Source organism: Mirounga angustirostris, unplaced genomic scaffold (assembly GCF_029215605.1).
Source record: "Mirounga angustirostris isolate CCGP_5_RB_7025 unplaced genomic scaffold, mMirAng1.0.hap1 SCAF_17, whole genome shotgun sequence".
Lineage (NCBI taxonomy): Eukaryota > Metazoa > Chordata > Mammalia > Carnivora > Phocidae > Mirounga > Mirounga angustirostris.
This window is the reverse complement of record NW_026991725.1, coordinates 40,487,796-40,506,583: the sequence shown is the minus strand read 5'-3', so window position 1 is coordinate 40,506,583 and position 18,788 is coordinate 40,487,796. Positions and strand designations below refer to the sequence as shown.

Here is an 18,788-nt window from a genome sequence, read left to right as displayed (position 1 = left end):
TGCTTCCAGAGCTTTCCCGGCTCCTGCCCTGCTTCAGCCTTCTCACCCTCGTGTAGGCCCCGTCCTGCTTAGTTTTCATTCCACTCCTGGTGGGTTTCCCTCAGTGTGGGACCCCTCCTGGCAGGGAGCCCCGTCAGGCCGTGCTGGAAGCTCCCAGGGGCCGACCGTCCCACCCCACAGGCCCCTCGCCCGCGGCCCTGGCATCCACCATCAGGAGGAGGGCTTGCTCCAGGTCCTGCTCCCGTCCATCAGACTGAACACTGTTGGACACTGGGGCTTATGACTGCTGCTGGTTTGTGCCTCTGTTTGGGGTTTGTGCAGATACCTCATTGCCTAGACTGTGAATGCTGTCCACAGTGGTTTTTCATCGCGGTAGAAAATAAGTAACAGGGGCGCCTGGGTGGCTCAGTCGGTTAAGCGACTGCCTTCGGCTCGGGTCATGATCCTGGAGTCCCGGGATCGAGTCCCGCATCGGGCTCCCTGCTCGGCGGGGAGTCTGCTTCTCCCTCTGACCCTCCCCCTCTCATGCTCTCTGTCTCTCATTCTCTCTCTCAAATAAATAAATAAAATCTTTAAAAAAAAAAAAGAAAAGAAGTAACAAACGTTGCCCTTTTAACCCCTTTTAAGCCCACAATTCAGATGGCTGCAGGTTTGAGGCTTTGCAGTCTAGCTGCTGTTTTTACACGGGATGCCACTACCCTGTTCCCAGAACCCCTGCTTTCCAAAGTCCTTTCAAACAAAACTGATTCCCGGGGAGGGGGGGGGGCCTGGGTGGCTCAGTCAGTTGAGGGTCTGCCTTCGGCTCAGGTCACGATCCCGATGGAGCCCCACGTCAGGCTCCCTGCTCAGCTGGGGGTCTGCTTCTCCCTCTCCGTCTCCCTCTGCGCTGTCCCTGCTTGTGCTCTCTCACTCTAATAAATAAAATCTTAAAAAAAACAACAACTGATTCATTGGTCTGTCGTGACAACATTTTACTGAGAACACCTCTGCCTTGACCGGAGAACTGAGAGGCGCCCTACGGTCGTGCTCAGGTATGAAATGGGGACGTGTTTAAGGAGAAACACGTATTCAAGGTTTGGCGGCCCAACAGAACACCGGGACCGTTGTTCAGGACATCCCACTTTGTCACTACGTTCTGAGACGGCCGAGACAGCAGCAGGTAACACATGTTTTCTCATGCCGCCACCGTGAGAATCTGACGCTAACCCAACAGCTTGGTAAGAGCAGGCCTGACGTGAGGGCAGGCAGAGAACTCAGAGCCCGAAAGGACCTGGTGTGAACCCTGCCCTTCCTCCGGCAACACGCTAAGGCGTCAGTAAGGCACGCAGGTGCTGCTGAGGCAGGAATGACGCATGTCACCTCTCTCGCTTGCTGACAAACTCAAAACTCAGACTGAACTACGGATGTGCGGACATCCACGCATCTGCTCGCCACCCCACATCTGCTCAGTCCACACTCCAAGGGAGGCTGATGCTTCACATTTCACAGGAAGAAAGAGACATTCTCTTCTTTAAACAGTTCATGTTTATTATTGATAACAGTAAAAAAATCTTTTAAAGACTATCAGTATTGTATTACCAAGAGTGAGGTAATATGTTTACAAAACATTTACAGAATTTGATATGCAAATAATGAATTTAGGAAGAAAACTGAGTTAAGACACTAGTAATAGAGGGGAAATCAAAAGAACCCTTAGTGCAGGAGGAAGGCGGAGTGTGAGAGTGCAGGGCACTGGAAGAAGGGGCAGAGTCCGGGTCCGGGCGCCCGCGGCCCCCTCCAAGGAGAAGCAGGTGCTGTGTCACTCATGAGGAACCCTGCAGGCGTCTGCGCAGTGATGTGCTTTGAACTCTGAGAGACGCGTTCAACTCTCTGGGGACAAGACAGTGCCACTTCTGAGCCAACTTAAAACGAACACGTCTTCGGACTGGGGGAGGGGGGGGAATGGCTGCAACTCAAACAGTTCTACAAACATCCCTGGGCTGAGGTGGACTGTGGAGGGAAGCGTTTTCTTGGCAGCTGTCAGCAAAATCGCCATCTGAGACACAGAGAGAGAAAGAAAGAAAGAGAAGGAAGGGACCATCTTCAGGTCCTTATAATTTAGAAGCAGGAAGCACTGATCGGAAGCATTAGAGGTGCACTAACCAACCCTACTGTGCTTTCTGGAAACAAGGCTTTCGGTGCCAATGGCGAGCGTATCTTTTCAAAGGCCACACACTCCGGGAAGGCCGGCAACCACGGAGAAGCCCAGTCTTCGGTTGTGCGGGCCGCCTTGGGGGCCTCCCTGACCCGACATTCCTCACGAGCCCCCTGGGGCTCGCCCGCAGGGCCCACACTTGTCCACCCTGCAGCCACCCACCTCGGGCCTCGAGAGCGGATGGCAAGCAATGCGGCCCAGGCTTCCGTGCCGCTCACACCCGCCGCTAACAGCCATGTGGGTTTTGGCACATATCTTTAAAAACACAGCCTCTTCCAACACACGACACCACACATCACGTCCTTATCACAAACGCTGACCCTACGCAACATCCAGACAGATTCGCAAATGACCTGCTTTTCCCATAAAAAGCTGAAAAAAACATGGGCCAACACAAGAATACCACACTTTGTAACTGGGAATCAAAAACAAAACACAAAAGGCAAACCAAGCTCATATTCTGATTTGCTTCGAAGAAGAATCCCCTGTAACTTGATCTCACTTTCTACTTGCCCCGTTTCTCACCAACACCACACCGACGCCCACCCCCACCCCCACGCACCCCCACACTCACACATGCCCCACTGCCACACACATTGCCACGCTCACCCACGTGTGCCCCCACGCACTGCCACCCACTCCAAACACCCCCCATGCACTGCCTCACTCACACGCGCACCCCCCCCACTGCCACCCCCCCCCCATGCCTGCGCACGCGCACACACCCCACACGTCTGCAGTGTCCTTCTATGAAGCAGCGGGGCTCCTATAAGCGGCCACACGGCAAGAACACTCATCAGCGCAATGAACACTGGATGATTTCAAAACGGCAAACGTGACTGAGTCTTCACAACAGCCCTCTAGTGACTAGAAAGACCACACGGGCTCTGACGCTATCAAGCTAAGAGGAGGCAGAGGGAACCTAAGTCTAGAGTGAGGTCAGAACTAGCATTTGCAGGTAAGAACATACCAGAAGGAAAAGGGAAAGAATCCCTTCCGCGGGAGTTCACATACAGAAAAATCCTGCTCTGAAAGTACCAAAAAGATGTGGAAAGGAGGAAAGGGAAGCTGTTTCATGGTGGCGGTGCTCTCCTGGCGCTGTGGGGGGTCCCCGAGAGCCCCCGGGCCCACCCGCACCCACTGCAGGACAGCGGGTCACCCGCCCGCGGGGCCCAAGCGAGGTGCTCCTGCAGCCTGCCCCCAAGTGCTCCCCACGGAAGCAGCGCTGCTCGGAGGACAGGTGCCTAGTGGGCGGCCCCTCAATCCATGGGCCGTGCTGGCTAACAGCAGAGGGTGACGCTGTGACGTGGTGTGGGGACGAGCTGGTGGTTCCTGCCCCATGTAGGAAGGTGGGTCACCTCTGAAGGATGGTGTAGGAATTCATCCGCTAATGGACAGGGTGTGGAGGTTGCTGGAAACATTTTTTGCATCAACGTTTGAGACGAAGTCAACCTCTTAATTGTATATAAACTACTTTTCTTTCAAGAGAGCCCTTGTGCTCTGCTTTGATCTTGTGCACACTGTATACAAGATCTATGGCTATGGAGTTAGAGTTCCAACTACCTGTCGAGATAGTCTGGGATCAAGAACTACATGTGCCATCTGGAGAGCTATCTGCTACCTAGAGGGTGAGAGGTCTGCACAGTGTGGCCGCCGGGCGGCTGGCGGAACGCGGCAGGCTGTCCGAGGAGGCGCGCTGTCCCCTCCGTGCCCTGGGCTTGGGCGCTGCGGCACTACCTGGAAATCATGGAGCTGGACTGAGACTGGCTGGAGGAGGTGGTGGCGGCGCTCAGCTGGGAGAACCCGCTGTGGCTGGACTCCAGGCTGGTCATAGAGCCTCTGCAAATAGAGCACCGGGAGGGGCGAGGCATGAGGACCCCACTGCGGGCCGCCCTGGCTCCCCGCAGCCCACTCGGCCCCCACAGCACTCACAGAGCAGGCTCTCCCAGAACCGTGGCTCCCTGCTGGCCCGGCCCACAGATGACATCATCAACCGGCCCCAACAAAAGGCCCAAAGGCCACTCCCAGCCGCCCCCGAGCCCCACCGTCCTTGCGGAGCCCCCCTGCCCACACCCGCGGTGCTGCGGGGGCCCTGGGGGCGGGGAGCCCGTACCGGAAATCCTCGGAGCCGATCACTTCGGTGTAGTACATCACTTTGCACTTGTGGGACGACACCTGCAGGGAGGCCAGCACATCGTCCACCCGGGGCAGGTTGGTGGCGGCGCACGCGGGCATGCTGTGGAATCTCCACTGCAGGATGTAGAAGCCCGGCCATCTTGTCACGTGTGAGCCCTGGAATGAGTCAGGCAGCACCGACTGAGAACTTGCTTCCAAGCGCCTACCTTCCACGGGCCCTGGAGGACACCACCTGCAGCCTTCCCCGGGCCCACTCGGCTTCAGCAGGACGGCCGGCCATCTCCGTGGCTGGAGGACCGACTCCTCGCTCAGGGGCCAGTCCCACGCGGCCTCTGGCCCTGCAGCGAGGCCCTTCCCAAGAGCTGCGCAGGCCTCGGGGAGGGACTCTCTGTGTCTGCCCACCCCAAGGACTTGCAGCCTTGGGGGGAGGGGGTAAGGCCACAACAGAAGCAGGCGCCTGGAGAGGCGGGATGAGAGAGCTCAGGGGGCCCTTCATTCAGCCTTCAGGGGGTCAAGAAAGATCATCTGACCAGGCAGTGCTCTCCTGGACCTGCTTCCAATGATCTTACCAGAGCATTCTGGTTAAAAGGATGACAACCTAAAGTACAATGTCAACCTATGAAAATTACTTTCTTCATTTAATTCTGAAGCTTAAACCATCCATTACTTTTAAAACTAAATAAAATACTCTCTTTTATTCTACTTCTCAAACCACGAAACACTGACAGGCTCATCCCTGAAAACTGTAAAGGCAGCAAAATTATGCATCTATTATGCAGGCCAGAAGCACCCAAGAACCACCGTTTTCAGTACAAGCACTCAAAATAACTGGCCAAAATGTAAAAAATGAACTGACAGAGCATTTTTAAATGAATGAGAGTGCTCAGTAATGACAGCTAACAGCTCCCTCAGCACTTGCTTGTCTCCCTGCTATTTGGGGTGACTGTCCTCTCGGTGGAAGTCTGGGTCCCAGCTGTCCACGTGCACTGAATGCCTCTCCCTTCCTTCCACGTCGCTCTTGTGAAACTAACTTCTGAAGAAAACTCATGCACTTGAGATAAAAATTATGGATTCATTCCAAAACCCCTGCTCAGGGCTGAGTTCCTTCTCTTCCTGGGGCTTCCTGGGCCACTCTGACCGTAACTGACGCCGCACACCCCTGCGGGCTCCCCACAGACAGACAGTGCCAGCCGCGCAGGACAGCGATGAAGCAAAAGACCCTTCTTTTTGAAGACAAAATACCCAAGCTGTAGAGAGTCCCAGATGGCTGTACCTGCACACTTTCCCCTTCTTTGCAGATCAGAGGTGACTCCACCATGCTGTAGTCACGGCCCAGCTGCCAGACTCTGTCTATTAGCTGCACGTTGTTCCCTCCTGGGGAAGTAATGCTGTGTGCCCCCAGGGAGTCCTTTTTGGGAGGCTGGGGCGACCTCTTGGAGTGGTAGATGTTGAAGACAATGTCCCCTTTGCACACGTCAAAATCCCAAGTGATCACTGAAGAGGCGTCCACAATCTGAATGAGGATCTGGAAAAAGAGAGTGCATTAAGCAACCAAGGTAAGCATGAGCCCCCCCAGTCCCGAGCCGACACTGTGGTGCTTCGTCCCTGAGGGAGCTTCTGGGCCCAGCCGTGTGTGTTGTGGAAGGGAGAGAGACATGTCCCGTCAGCTGTGTCCTCACCCGCACCCACCGTTCTGCCACCCAGCTTTTCCTGCTCTCCCTCCTCCCAACCTTCTTGCTCCATGTCACGTGCCAAACTCCATGCTCTCCCTTAGCTACACCTGCAGCCCAGAATGCCCACTGCACGATCCCAGGCACTCCAACTTCTCCCACTGCACGATCCCTAGCACTCTGACCTCCCACTGCACGATCCCAGGCACTCCGACCTCCCACTGCACGATCCCAGGCACTCCGACCTCCCACTGCACGATCCCTGGCACTCCGACCTCCCACTGCACGATCCCAGGCACTCCGACCTCCCACTGCACGATCCCTGGCACTCCGACCTCCCACTGCACGATCCCAGGCACTCCGACCTCCCACTGCACGATCCCAGGCACTCCGACCTCCCACTGCACGATCCCAGGCACTCCAACACACTGGCTCCTGGCTGTAAAAATGCCTTAACAACACAGAGCAGAAGTGACTCAAGATGATACAGAAGTGGTTCCATGGATTGTTCTAGGCTGGTGAGCACAAGGATGGTCCCAGAGAAGGTGGGAGCTAAATAAAGGGCACATGGAGGAACAAAGGAAGTGTTCCGGGCAGGGGGAGGGGACAGACTCCCAAGGAGCAGTGGTAGCGTGGGGAGAAAAGAGCCACGTGGCCTGGGGCGGGGGAGGGGCCTCGGCCCCAGGGACTGAGTGCCAACCCAAAACCCAAACTTCCTAATGGCGCCCCTGGAAGGGTTTGCAGCAGGGAATGGTCAAAGTCAGAGAGTTTCAAACATTACTGTGGGAGGGATGTGAGAACTGAACCCAGCTGTGAGACCTCAGCAGAGGCCGTGCCCCCGGCCCCCGGTGAGACCCGTCTGGCTGCTTGTCTGGCTGCTTGCTCTTCGGCGCTCGGCCACCTGTCGTCAGTCAGGCAGACTCCTCGATTCCACCACTGCGGCTTCTCACCACACAGACCCCACCTCGGAATCTCCCTGAAGAGCAGACTCCCTGGAGCACAAGAGTGCTATCTGGGAACAGCGACGGTCCTTCCACAGCACAGTGGCTCCCCAGGGGCCGAGATCTCCCGGGACGCAGCCCCCTCTGCTGACAGGCACCCTCCTTCCTGCACTCACCGTGGGGACACTGAATTCAGCCTTTATTTCAGGGCTCTTGTGTCCTTGATTTGTGTTTTACTTCACCCCCAAAGCAGGGTTTAGCATTCTGATGTAGAAAACCTTCACATCTCACAGATATCCGGTGATGCACGAGAAACGTCCTATGCCACGGAGTTCCCTCCCACAGACAAGAGCGAGTTACCTAAGAGAAATAAGAACTCCACCTCCTCAAGCCTGGTCTCCAAATAAGGAATGAATATAAATAATCCTCAAGACAGTCATGAAAATCTGAGATTTCCCCTACAGAATCTACGAACGAGGCGGACCAAACCTGTCTCTGCTAGTTCAAACACGGCAAAAGCACCCACGTGCCCCACAAGCGAGGGGCCGGCCATGCGAGGACCCAGGCCAGCAAGGACGAACGCGGATGGCAGTAAGGGGTCAGCTCCCGGCTACCACCAACAGCCTGAGCCCACGGCCCCGCACACTGAACACTGGCTCGGTGCCCAGCGCCCCCGTCCTCAGCAACAACCCCTGAGGCACAAACAAATCTGCCCAGAGCTCAGGAAAGGTGACTTGGTTGTGAGCCCTCACAGCTCAGACCACTCACGATGTCACAGGACACACAGCGTCTGCAAAACACAGGAATACTCTTGCTTCCACACCCAATGTGACAGCAAGAAGGGAAAACAGAGATGTGCTACTTTCTCCTCACTCCATAGGACTTACAAAAATGTGCAAATCCCTTAACAAATGTAAATAACCAAAGCCCAGTCACGAAAAAACAGAAAATGAAACCAGCCCTACATAATCGTTAGATAAACTAGATTTGAGAGTCAACAATCTTCCACAGGAAAGCCCTTCCACACGCAACCCATCCCTGTGCTCAGGGGTCTCTGGTAAAGCAGAGGCCAGGAGGCCTAACCTCCTTCTGGGCGCAGATCCCTCAAGAGATGCGTGTACGTCAGTCAGTGCAGACTTTTACCTCAACTAAAGATCTGAAAAAACAACAACAAAAATCTAAAGACAAAGACCAGAAAAACCATTTGATTCTTCTAAAGTAAATCCTATTGGGAAGACCCGCCGAAGAAGGTGTCTGTTGGGAGCAGGGGCCCCGCCACCCGGGGCCCTGGGTACAGGCGGCGCACCTCATGCGGGGCTCCTTTGAAGACGCTTGCAGACTGGTAGATGGTCTCGGTCCAGAGCCTGAGGTCTTCGTTCTCCAGCTCCTCCGCAGTCCTGTACAGAGACTTGGGGACCAGTCCGCCCTCGGGCACTTCACACTGGAAACACAAACACAGCAGTAAAAACTGTGCACACAGAAGGGACCCCCTGAAAACCAACACTCCATCAAGGCCCATACGCCCCCAGCCGCTTAGGGAATGGAACACACTGGCAATGTCCAACAGCTTCTGCATGATTTAGCAATGTAAAATTTTAAAACCTCTTAAATCTACCTGTCTCACTTTAACTAAATGAGAACGTGTTGAAGCGAATTTACCACAGAATTTACACTACTAAGTGTGAGGTACTGGACTCCATTAGGAAGTCTAGTTCATGGAAGAATTAGAAGCAGTTACACTACTGTAAAGAGAAAACATGGTATGAAAAAAAGTTTTATTCTCAGCAACTACAGGCTGGGTTGAATTAAAATCTACATACTTCATACATTTCCTAGTTGGCCTTGACCTAGTGACTCAATACTGAAGTTCACAGAATCCCAGCACCTCTTGCATTACCGGCCCTGGGAGGCCGTGACCCAGAGACAGTCTCCAGTGGAAGACCTCAGACGGACCCGGAGCAGGGAAGCAGGGAGCACAGGAAAGCCGAGAAGAGCCTGGACCCACGGATGAATGAGAAGGACTCTCACAGTGGGGAGCACATCATGGTCGGTCCAACGTGCTATGAGTCAGGTCTCCCTCTGCTCCAGCTCACCATCAGAAGGACCAACCACTTGGGACTGTTCGTAACGGGAGTCGTCTGTGGGTCGCTACACAGCTGACCTCCCAGTTTAATTTCATGGCCCTCGCTCGGTAAGGGAGGGTCCGGTGACTCCCCGGCCCCTCGTACCACGCCATGCTGATGCCTGCAATTCTTGACAGCAGGACCGAAGCCCTGAAAGCTGAGTCCAGATGCTGTTCAAACTCCTCTAACCAACCCGAGACTCCCCTGAAAACTGGGTTCGTTAGGTAAATACGTGCATCAAATCCAGTGTGTACACATCTCGGAAAGACAACTTTATTTTCTATGAGGATGATAGAGATCCTTTCCCTAAAGAGAACCACACTCCCCTCTGGCTTCTGCTGTCACTTCAGGAAGCCACCTGGGCCTCTGCAGTCTTTGGTCTCCCTTGCCCTCGTGTCAGCTGGGCACGCCCCGTGGACTGTAAGGTCCTCAAGGACCCCTCATCACGGTTCAGGGCATAGAAGTGGACATGGCTGCCAGATACCCTAGCAACACCATGCATCAAAAGCCCCAGATTACGAAGTATTTCCCTTAATGTGTCCCCTTCAAAATGTTATCCTTATTTATTGTCAAGGAGGAGATCTTGCAGAATCACTTTGAGTTTCTAAAAGTGTTTCTATAAAATGCATAGCTCCTCAAAATAGTTATAAGAAATCTGATCCACACAAAGCTGAGTGAATAAAGCAAGCTGCAATTATATTAGGTTCTAAAACAAATTCTCATTAGCACGTAACAATGAAGAAATGTGCATTTGTCAACCATCACCTAAACACTTCTATGTAGTTTAACCCTGGGTCAGAGAAACGTCAGCAAAATAAAGAAAAACAAAACAAAACAAAAAACAATAGTCCAAACTAAAAGTTCTGAAACTCATTTGTACCAACCGACACCCACCTCTCCTACCCCTGTGAAGCAGCCAAACATAGAGCTGCTTGCCTCAATACCTACCATGCACTCCCCACTCAGGAAATCTGGAATGATCTCCTTATCGATGTAGTCCAGTAGGCCTCCAGGACCCTGGTAGTCGTTTCCTGCATAAATCAGGAATTTCCTTCTGGTGTTGTCATCAATGAATGGACTAACCTGTAAGTAATGAGAAAGGACCACGTAGTCATTTTGCTTTGCTGTCTGATTTCCAAAGATTCAAATCACCATATGAGAGTACGAGTGGGTGGGTGGGGGTAGGGACAGGGAGTGTGACACACTTTTTCTGTAAAGTCCACTTGCATGACAAAAAGACTCCCAGGAATTCTTTCTTCCCTTAAACTATTTGAGAAAGTGTGTATCTTCCCACATTTGTTATTTCCTGACTAGTTCAGGCGAACAGACAAAGGGGTATGAACGCACACCTCTCCGCCTCTGCACGGCTAACCGTTTCCCCCAACCAGCACCACACGCACCAGCGTCCAGAGCACAGGGAACACACGGGGAGCGCGGAGGATGAGGAGGCGGCCGAGCGTCTCGGGGTAGTTGGCCTCCACCACCTCGATGATGCGCAGCAAGGCCTTGACGCCGGGCCTCCACAGGTGCCGCATGTTCAGTCCTTCCAGGTCCACCAGGCAGGTCCACGAGCTGCAGGGGTGCAGACGTGGGAGCTACTCGCTACAAGGCACGCGTGCAAACCGCGTCCTAAGCTAGCTTCTTCTGGATATCACAAAACCGTCATTTATATCCATTTCCAAAAACATACCAGTTTCTAAAAATTAAAGTGTTACGAACCGCATTTCTATCTACTTGTGTGAAGCACATGGGATCAGCGTGGTAGGACCAATCCCTGGGACAGCAAAACCTCAATGGCTAACTGACAATTAATAACCACCTCATTTGGACCTGCTCGTGACCCAGCAAACAAGGTGACATGCTGGGCTGGACATGCTGGGCCACCTCTACGGACCCAACAGGGCACAAATCTGGCTTTTCAACGCACGGTGTGAACTTCAAGAAGCTCTTCTTCCACAAATACCTACTAACCCAGCAGTGTCTCAGGAGCCGACGATACAGCAGGGAACAGAAAACCCTCAAAACTCCTTCCTGTCGTGGTGGAACTTCCCCTCCAGTAAACCCGCTATGCCCTTCTAGTGTCCACCTCTGAACCACTGCACATTTTCCAAATAGTTTACCATAACTACGAGTAAGGTTTGGAAATACAGAATAATCTCCTTGTGCCCCTGCAACGAAAACAAACGAACAAAACCAACCTGCGAACCTGGGCTCCCAAGGACCATGCAGACTAACCAGACGGGCCGACCCACTCAGACTGAGGTGACAGCAATGTCTCACTTGGGGTCAGAAATACCAAAATCCAGCACCTATCCCTCCTAACTGACCGAATTACATGTCAATTAGCTTCTACCTTCTGGAACACTGCAAAAAATGGGAAGCTATTTAGATTTGGCTCTACAAATCTAAAAGCCTAAAAATCACACCAGATTTTGGTCCTAAAAGTCAACTAGAAATATTTACCTCACATTCTCAATAAGCTAGAAGGAAAAACAAAATCAACATCTACCTGATAGGTCGACCAAAGACTTTTGTATTTTCTTCACACCGTCTCAGCCCTTCTTCGTTTATGGAGAGAACCTGTGTGTAAAATGGCCATAAAAAGCCCATGATTAGTCTAGTAACGCCACTGTGTCAAGCTATGAAACACAGAGACAATAATACAGCCCACTGAGTGGGGAATGGAGTCTGACGCAGGGCTCGATCCCAGCACCCTGGGATCATGACCTGAGCCGAAGGCAGACGCTTAACCCACTGAGCCACCCAGGTGCCCCTGTTTGTTCGGTTTTTAATTTAAGCACATTCTTCTCTTCATATCTGCCCATGCTATGGAGGCCAAAGTGGAAGGGGAGCCGGGAGTTCAGGGGGCAGGAAGGAAGCATTTATAATCGTCCAGATAAGAGATGTGAAGACCTGCAAGTAAGGAAGTGTCGGGCAAAGAATACTATGAAGCGGTCTGATCCGAGAGACAGCTCAAAAGGAGAGTGGGGGGCGAGGGGGGGACCATGGCAATGAAACAAGAAGACCCCAAATCGGTCCCCACAAAGTCATCTTGTGTGGCTATACAGATTTTTTGTTGATGCTTCCCTGTGAAAAACATTTTTATAATTTCCGTGCCCTCTTTTGAAATTTTAAAAATGTATTAATAGATTGGCCTAATTACAAAAGCACTCCATGCTTGCTCTGATAGCTGTAAGATCACCATCCTGCTGGCAAAAGAAGGGGGCGGCGACCTGCCCAGGAAGCACTTACGTATCGCAGCAGAGCCTCCTCCCCGAGGGCTCTCACCAAGCCCTTGGTGTCCATCTGCCCCAGCCTGAGAACGTACAGTGGCCGCCCGTCTGCAGGAGGGGAAGCAAAGGTATGATCAGCACCATTCCTGATGAGAAGCTGACAATACAACTCTAGGGACCTTAATAAGGAGCGTGCTTTCCCACTTAGAAGCTGCAGCTGGCTATGTGTACAGGAGATTCCCCCCAACCACTGCCCCTCTGCCCATGATGAGAGGCACCAAGTGCAACTCAACCTCTCATCTGGCTCCAACCACCGGTACCGACCGGGGCCATTGCTAGGCTCGGCCTCCTCACTTAAACAACCAGGGGGTTGAGCAGAGCTGACTTTCAAGCCGGGGGGACCTCAGAAGATCCAGAGACACATTTTCTGTGAATATGGAGTATTTTAAATTTTTATATCTTAGATAAAACAATTTTTTTTCATTTCATGAGTTATCAGTAAGTTAATGTCTAGATTTTTTTTTAAAAAGCCAGCTTCCCTTGATTCCCATTCAAAGGATCAGGATAAATGAGTCCTTTCAGGAAATTTTTAAATCCATACCAACCAGCACATCTTGGCTCTACATGTTTATACCCCGAAGGTCTAATGGATGGAACGTGAGAGGAATCTCATTCACTATACAAATGCCCTATCATCACAGGCCAGCTACATAAAGGGGAAAAGATCTCGGAGGCCAGAGTGGCCTTTGAGTCAGCAGATTCTCTAGAATCTGGACTTCTGACACTTGGTGCCACAGGGGAGCAGCAGAAAGGATAGGAACGGAACCTGCTGCTGACAAGCAATTAAGACTTGTCTTCTGTTAATGGAGGGTCAGTCCTGTCATCCTGACAAAGAAGTCCAAATTTTCCTTGTATTTATCACCAGTCTGAACTAGATCTGTTCTACTTAAAACAAGAGGTCTTTGTGCTCCCAAATCTTGTTGAAAAGAAGATTTATAAAAAGTGTCTCCCAACATTTATAAGACACATTTGTTAATGTTTCACTACCAAACTTTAATCTTTGAAGGGTGGGAAAGTAGAATAAATATGTTGCTAGCAAAAACAAACAGAGCTACAATTAGTCTGGAAAAGTACAAAAGATGCAGTCCAGAAAACACACAAATCCGAGCTGTCCCATTCTGGAAGAATCTGCCTGGAGGGGGAGGGAGCCCACGGCCATCCCTGTGCCTGCTCCACATCCACGGTTCCGTTCTGTCCACTGTCCAACTCCGAACCAGGAAATACCGAGCAGCCTCTGGCAATGCCTGCTTTCCTGCAGGGCGTGCCTTGGATGCAATCCGAGAGAACCCTGCTAATTAACTTACCCTTTGTTTTATGCTATCACTTCCTTGGCTTATGTTTTGCTTCCTGCCCAAAACAGAGCTGAAGTTCTTCACTGTTTCGATGTAGAAAACCTGGCTACATACTGTTACAGATCTTGTAGGGATTTATTAAAAGTTCCTTTACTAGCACTGTGCTCCTGAAAACACTGCCCTCAAACTCGTGGGTTTTTTAAATAAGTCAAAACAAAGTCTTTGTGACTAAGAAAGGAGGTGAAGAAACTTGGCGGCCAAGGGCCACGAGCCGAGGGAAGGAGCAGACAGCCCGCACCTGCTGCTCTATGGCGGACCTCAGGGGGCTTCCTAGTGGGCAGGGTGGTGTGGGGCTGGCTGTGATGAATCGGCGCCACCCTGGGAGAGGGAGGGCCCAGGCATTCACGGGTCCCTTCAACTCTGCACAACGTGGCCTCGAAGCATGTCCGGGATGCCCAGCCCACCTTTGTCATGATGGTGCCAGCCTCCCGCGTAGTAGTCCTGAAGGACCTGGGGAGGGCTCCAGGTCTCGAGAATGTAGTCCACCTGGTGCTGCTTTCGCCAAGTCAAAGACTGACACATGATCTCTCTGGCTTTGTCGATATTGAAGTCCCGGGCACGTAAGAACCGAAGAATATGCTCATCTTTTGGGATCTTGTAAGAGAAAAAGATGTTTCTAAGCAATGTTAAAAGTTGCTAAGGGGAAAAAAAAAACCAAGTTACTAAGGGAATAAAACTCTAAAACTGTCACTTCTCATCCAGAGGGAGCTGCATTTTTGCACTATATAAAATTAGCCGTTACTAAAAAAACCTTCCTCAATGCTTTAGAAAACTGGTATCATTAATCTGAATAATCTTTATAGTATTCCATTTTAGTTTCAGCCAAGTAGAGCAAAGGCATAAATAATTTGTTGAACATCAGATGCTTCAATTCACTGGACTGATTTATGATTATGATCTGGGTGCACTTTTCTGTATTATACAACAACAAAAGTTCGAATACACAAGTGTTGTTGGTTTTAGTGGGGCGGGGGGGCCTTCCTAACACACACCTCCTCTACAGTCTGCTATCAGATATGTCGACTTCTCTGAGTGAGAAAGAAGTCTCGTCTGGCCCGGCCGTCTTCCTCTGCAGCCGTGCGCTCACTGATGCACGCCGCTGGTCCACAGGGGACAGGAGGGCGGCGGGTGGGGAGCCTGCCAACAACCCCACTACCGGGAGAGCAACTCAAGGCACTGAGAGGGTGTCGCTGCCACTCAGAAAGGATGTGGGTGCCAGAAGCAAAGGGCCTGGCTTCAAACCCTCACCCCAGCACTCACTCACTGGAAGGCCTCAGGCAAGTGACCTCACTGCTCTGTGCCTCAGTTCCCTCACATGATAAAAACACCACCTCAGAGGGCTGCTGGAGGACCTCATAAAGACCCTAAGAGCGTCTAGTACACGGTGCATGCACAACAAATGACAGCCATCACTACAATGGTTGTGCTCTCGACAAGTGACACTAAAGAGTCCTCAGGGTGTGTCTCTAGTAACCCAGGCTGACAGAATTCGAGAGCGGGCCGGCTCCATGCAACCCCAGCTTCCCTTTTACTGAGTGGTGTCAGTACCCAGCTGGACACACCAACCTGCCTGTGCTCACCACTAGCCCCCCATCAGTATGAGGCTTATTATTAGAAAAATGGGATTCCTTAACAAGGCTAAAATTCTACCAAAAACCTCAAAATGAAAGCTCAAACACTTCTGGTCTTGGAATAATCTGTGAACTCCTTCCAAAGCTTCTGATAATTAAAATGTCTGAATACTTGGGGGGCCTGGGTGGCTCAGTCAGTTGAGCGTCTGACTCTTGGTTTCGGCTCAGGTTGTGATCTCAGGGTCGTGAGACTGAGCCCCACATCGAGCTCCTCGCTCAGCGGAGAGTCTGCTGGATATTCTCTCCCTCTTCTTCACCTTCTACCCCTGCCCCTGCTCTATCTAAAATAAATAAATAAATATTTTTTAAAAAGTCTGAATACTTGGAATATAATATTGCTTTGCAGCTTGACCTGTAATTGTTTTTAAGGGAGACCCTCCTCTGGTAAACCTAGAAAAGCATAGCTGATCGTACATAGAAGGGCATCACGACTCTCCACGAGGGACTCAGATGCCACACCCAGAAATACAGAGCCAGTGATGCTGGGACTGAGAGGGACATCCCCAGCTATGGCAATCGGGAACATTTACTCTGAGTAACTACGAACAGGACCAGGGTCCATAGCTCACAGACAGCACGCCCGCACATGGGTGCCGGTTCTCACTTTGCCCTTGTGGGTCTCCTGGAGCCACTGGCGAAGCCGGATCAGGCAGCTCTCCTGTAGCGGGGTCAAGTCACCCAGGTATCTCTTGATGTAGTCCGCATCTAGTTTGTCTGGAATGTAAGTTACATGACATTTACACAAAGAACGCTGGAACGTGAAGGCTTCCAAAGTCATCCTGCTCAGTAAAGTTAAGTGTGGTCCCCAAGTCACAGAACTCAATGACACCCCAGGGACAGCAGAGCTAAGCTGGCCCCCTCGAGACCCTCAGTGATAGTCTGTAAGAGCTAATCACTGACCAAGCCCCAGGCCAGGCTACTGATTCAGTTATATTCCCTGATCACCCTGTGGTCAACTCTATTTGCAAAGTCTTAATACTAGTCACGACAGAAGAAAATCTGTAACAGATACTGAGAGACTATTTTAATTCAAACTTATATAAAGAGGACCTACATGACATAAGACTGAAATAAAACAAGTATGTGGACTTAAACCTATTCTGAATAGAGCTACTGTACTCAAGAATATAAGAAATCTTCTTCATGACGCGGTACCATAAATACAGCAAACATTCACAAGATGGAAAAATAAAACGTGTCCCCAAACCAATCAAAACACCTGTCACCTGCTGCCTACTGCACGGCAAACAGATGGCGCAGTTTAGTTGCAGAGAAGAAAGCGTGGAGAGAGAAACAGCAATACTTGAAGAAAACTTGTGAGTGGTAGAATTTTCTTGTGTGGTTTTACAACGGGCATCACTCTGAGAAATAAAGAGGTGCGTGTGTGCACGTGCGCGTGTTTAACACACATGAAAGGCAGCAGAGCACAGCGGCTACGTGCAGACCCTGGCGCCAGCCGCCCAGCTCCATCCCAGCGCCACCACCTGCCATTGTGACTCCAGGCAACTTACTCAGCTCCTCTGGGCCTCAGTTCACTCATACATGAAATGAGGTTAGTAATAAGCACTTCGTACCAAGAAGGAACCACTGTTAAGTGAGTAAATAAATACTCATTAAGTGCTTACAACAGGGCCTAGCACAGAGTGAGTATAAAGTGTTTGATGGTGACACAACTGTGTTAAAACGATTACTTGCTACCTTTCATTCACTAAAGACGCCTTCAATTAAAATAAATTAAACACATTTCCTGGTTTCAAGAAAAGAATAACTTGATATAACCCTTCCTGCCCATTAAAAAAAACTAAATGCTTCCTCATTCTAAGAAAAAATAAAATGTGGAAAAGGGACAGTAACAAAATTATGTCCACATGTCCTCAGGACACAAGAATGGGTGGAGGAAGCAGAGGGGAAAGGACTCCATGGAGGCCCCAGCCTTGCTTGTGGGACGACCCTCTTTCCGACCCACCGTCAGGGGTCCCCGCCACGGGCTCGGGTGGCCCGCTGGGGCTGCTGAGGGCCTCACTGCCCAGCCCCTCCGCCTGGGCAGCATCTGGAACCACAAGAGCCAAGGATGCTGCCTGTTTCTTGCACAATGAGGAGGTCTCTGAGGACGGCGCAATGGAAGGCGGAGTCCAGCGGGGCACAAACGTTATGCCTTCTTCTTCCAACTGACGAAGATAGTATTCAATTATTTCTTTTCCCTTTAAAATAAAACCAATTTTAAGGTTAGTATATATTCAACATTCAAATTATTCATCTCCCACAGGTCTTTAAAACACTAATAAAAAGTGAATTGCTACAGAATAAATCTATGAAAAAGTGAAATGCCTTTGTGTTTTTGTTTTTCATAATTATTTTACACTTGATCTTAGCCAAAAGGCCGAGAAGCGATTTTCATAATTATTTTACTTCCTCCTCTCCAATGGTCTAGGAAATAATATCTAAAGAGATGGAATTTTTTTTATGACTAATTAAAAGCACCGATTCATCACACTTGTACTCAATTAATGCTTTGTGTCTCAATCCAAATTTTTTCTAACACCCTGAAAATAAAACAAGCCTTCAAAAAGCACTTAGAATCCAACATGGATACACTTCACAACCATATTCCACACCAACACTGAGCAGCAGTATAAAAATGAGAAGGAAAGTGTGGTGCCTGGGGGGGCACAGTCAGTTAAGCGTCCGATTCTTGATTTCAGCTCAGGTCATGATGTCAGGGTCGTGAGATGGAGCCCATCAGGCTTCGCACTCAGCAGGGAGTCTGCTTGAGATTCTCCTTCTCCCTCTGTGTCTTCCCATTGCGCTCATGCACTCTCTCTCCCCCCCGCACCTCCCTCCCTCTCAAATAAATCTTTAAAAAAAAAAATGAGAAGGAAAGTTTTTCCACGGAAGGTAAACCTAATAACCCAAGGCCTGGGGATCCCCAAGAGATCCCCGGCAAGCACCTCCTCATGCAGCACCTCCTGCCCACAGACCGAGGTGGCAGCTGGGGGCGCTGTAAGCTAGCTGCTCCCGCCTCACCCCCCCACCCCCCAACCCCAATCTTCCAGTGATTCTAAGCAGAGGGCGTCATGGCCTGTGGCTACATGCTCCTCCTTACCTCCACCAGCCACCAGCATCATCTGAACCCGCATCCAACCCTGTACCTCCCTGGAACACAGGCTTGGGGAAAAGCCAAAGTATTTCCTCGTCTTGAAATGGCTGGGCTCCCTGACTAGCCCATTTCCAGCCTCCTGAAAACACTGCCAGCACCTCGGAGCACCTCAGAGGCTCCTGCCTCCCCGTTTCCATAAAATCCCAAACTGGACTCACTTTTTTAATGTTGCTGGTATATTGTTTCATTGCAATTTTTTCCACTGTACTTTCAAAACCAAAGAAAGATTTAATATCTAAACTTGCAGACTGTTCAAAACAAGTCCAATCTTCATTTTCAGGGTGAACCTGT

General features: G+C 50.8%; 1 protein-coding gene across 3 annotated transcripts in view; it reads right to left on the bottom strand.

Annotated features, from left to right (window-relative positions):
• Nucleotides 1-1,501: 1,501 nt before the first annotated feature.
• The window catches only part of SEC14L1 (SEC14 like lipid binding 1), a 52,938-nt gene continuing 35,651 nt past the window's right edge, over nucleotides 1,502-18,788 (bottom strand). For all 3 annotated transcript variants that reach the window (XM_064583318.1, XM_045888377.3, XM_064583317.1), the window contains exons 5-17: nucleotides 18,656-18,784; nucleotides 17,307-17,541; nucleotides 15,945-16,054; nucleotides 14,114-14,303; nucleotides 12,317-12,405; nucleotides 11,574-11,644; nucleotides 10,465-10,636; nucleotides 10,013-10,147; nucleotides 8,248-8,382; nucleotides 5,604-5,855; nucleotides 4,308-4,486; nucleotides 3,932-4,033; nucleotides 1,502-2,035 (exon numbers count right to left, since the gene is read on the bottom strand). In XM_064583318.1, the coding sequence (XP_064439388.1) occupies nucleotides 2,020-2,035; nucleotides 3,932-4,033; nucleotides 4,308-4,486; nucleotides 5,604-5,855; nucleotides 8,248-8,382; nucleotides 10,013-10,147; nucleotides 10,465-10,636; nucleotides 11,574-11,644; nucleotides 12,317-12,405; nucleotides 14,114-14,303; nucleotides 15,945-16,054; nucleotides 17,307-17,541; nucleotides 18,656-18,784 (1,815 nt within the window). In that variant the 3' untranslated portion in view covers nucleotides 1,502-2,019. The remainder of the gene's footprint in view (nucleotides 2,036-3,931; nucleotides 4,034-4,307; nucleotides 4,487-5,603; nucleotides 5,856-8,247; nucleotides 8,383-10,012; nucleotides 10,148-10,464; nucleotides 10,637-11,573; nucleotides 11,645-12,316; nucleotides 12,406-14,113; nucleotides 14,304-15,944; nucleotides 16,055-17,306; nucleotides 17,542-18,655; nucleotides 18,785-18,788) is intronic.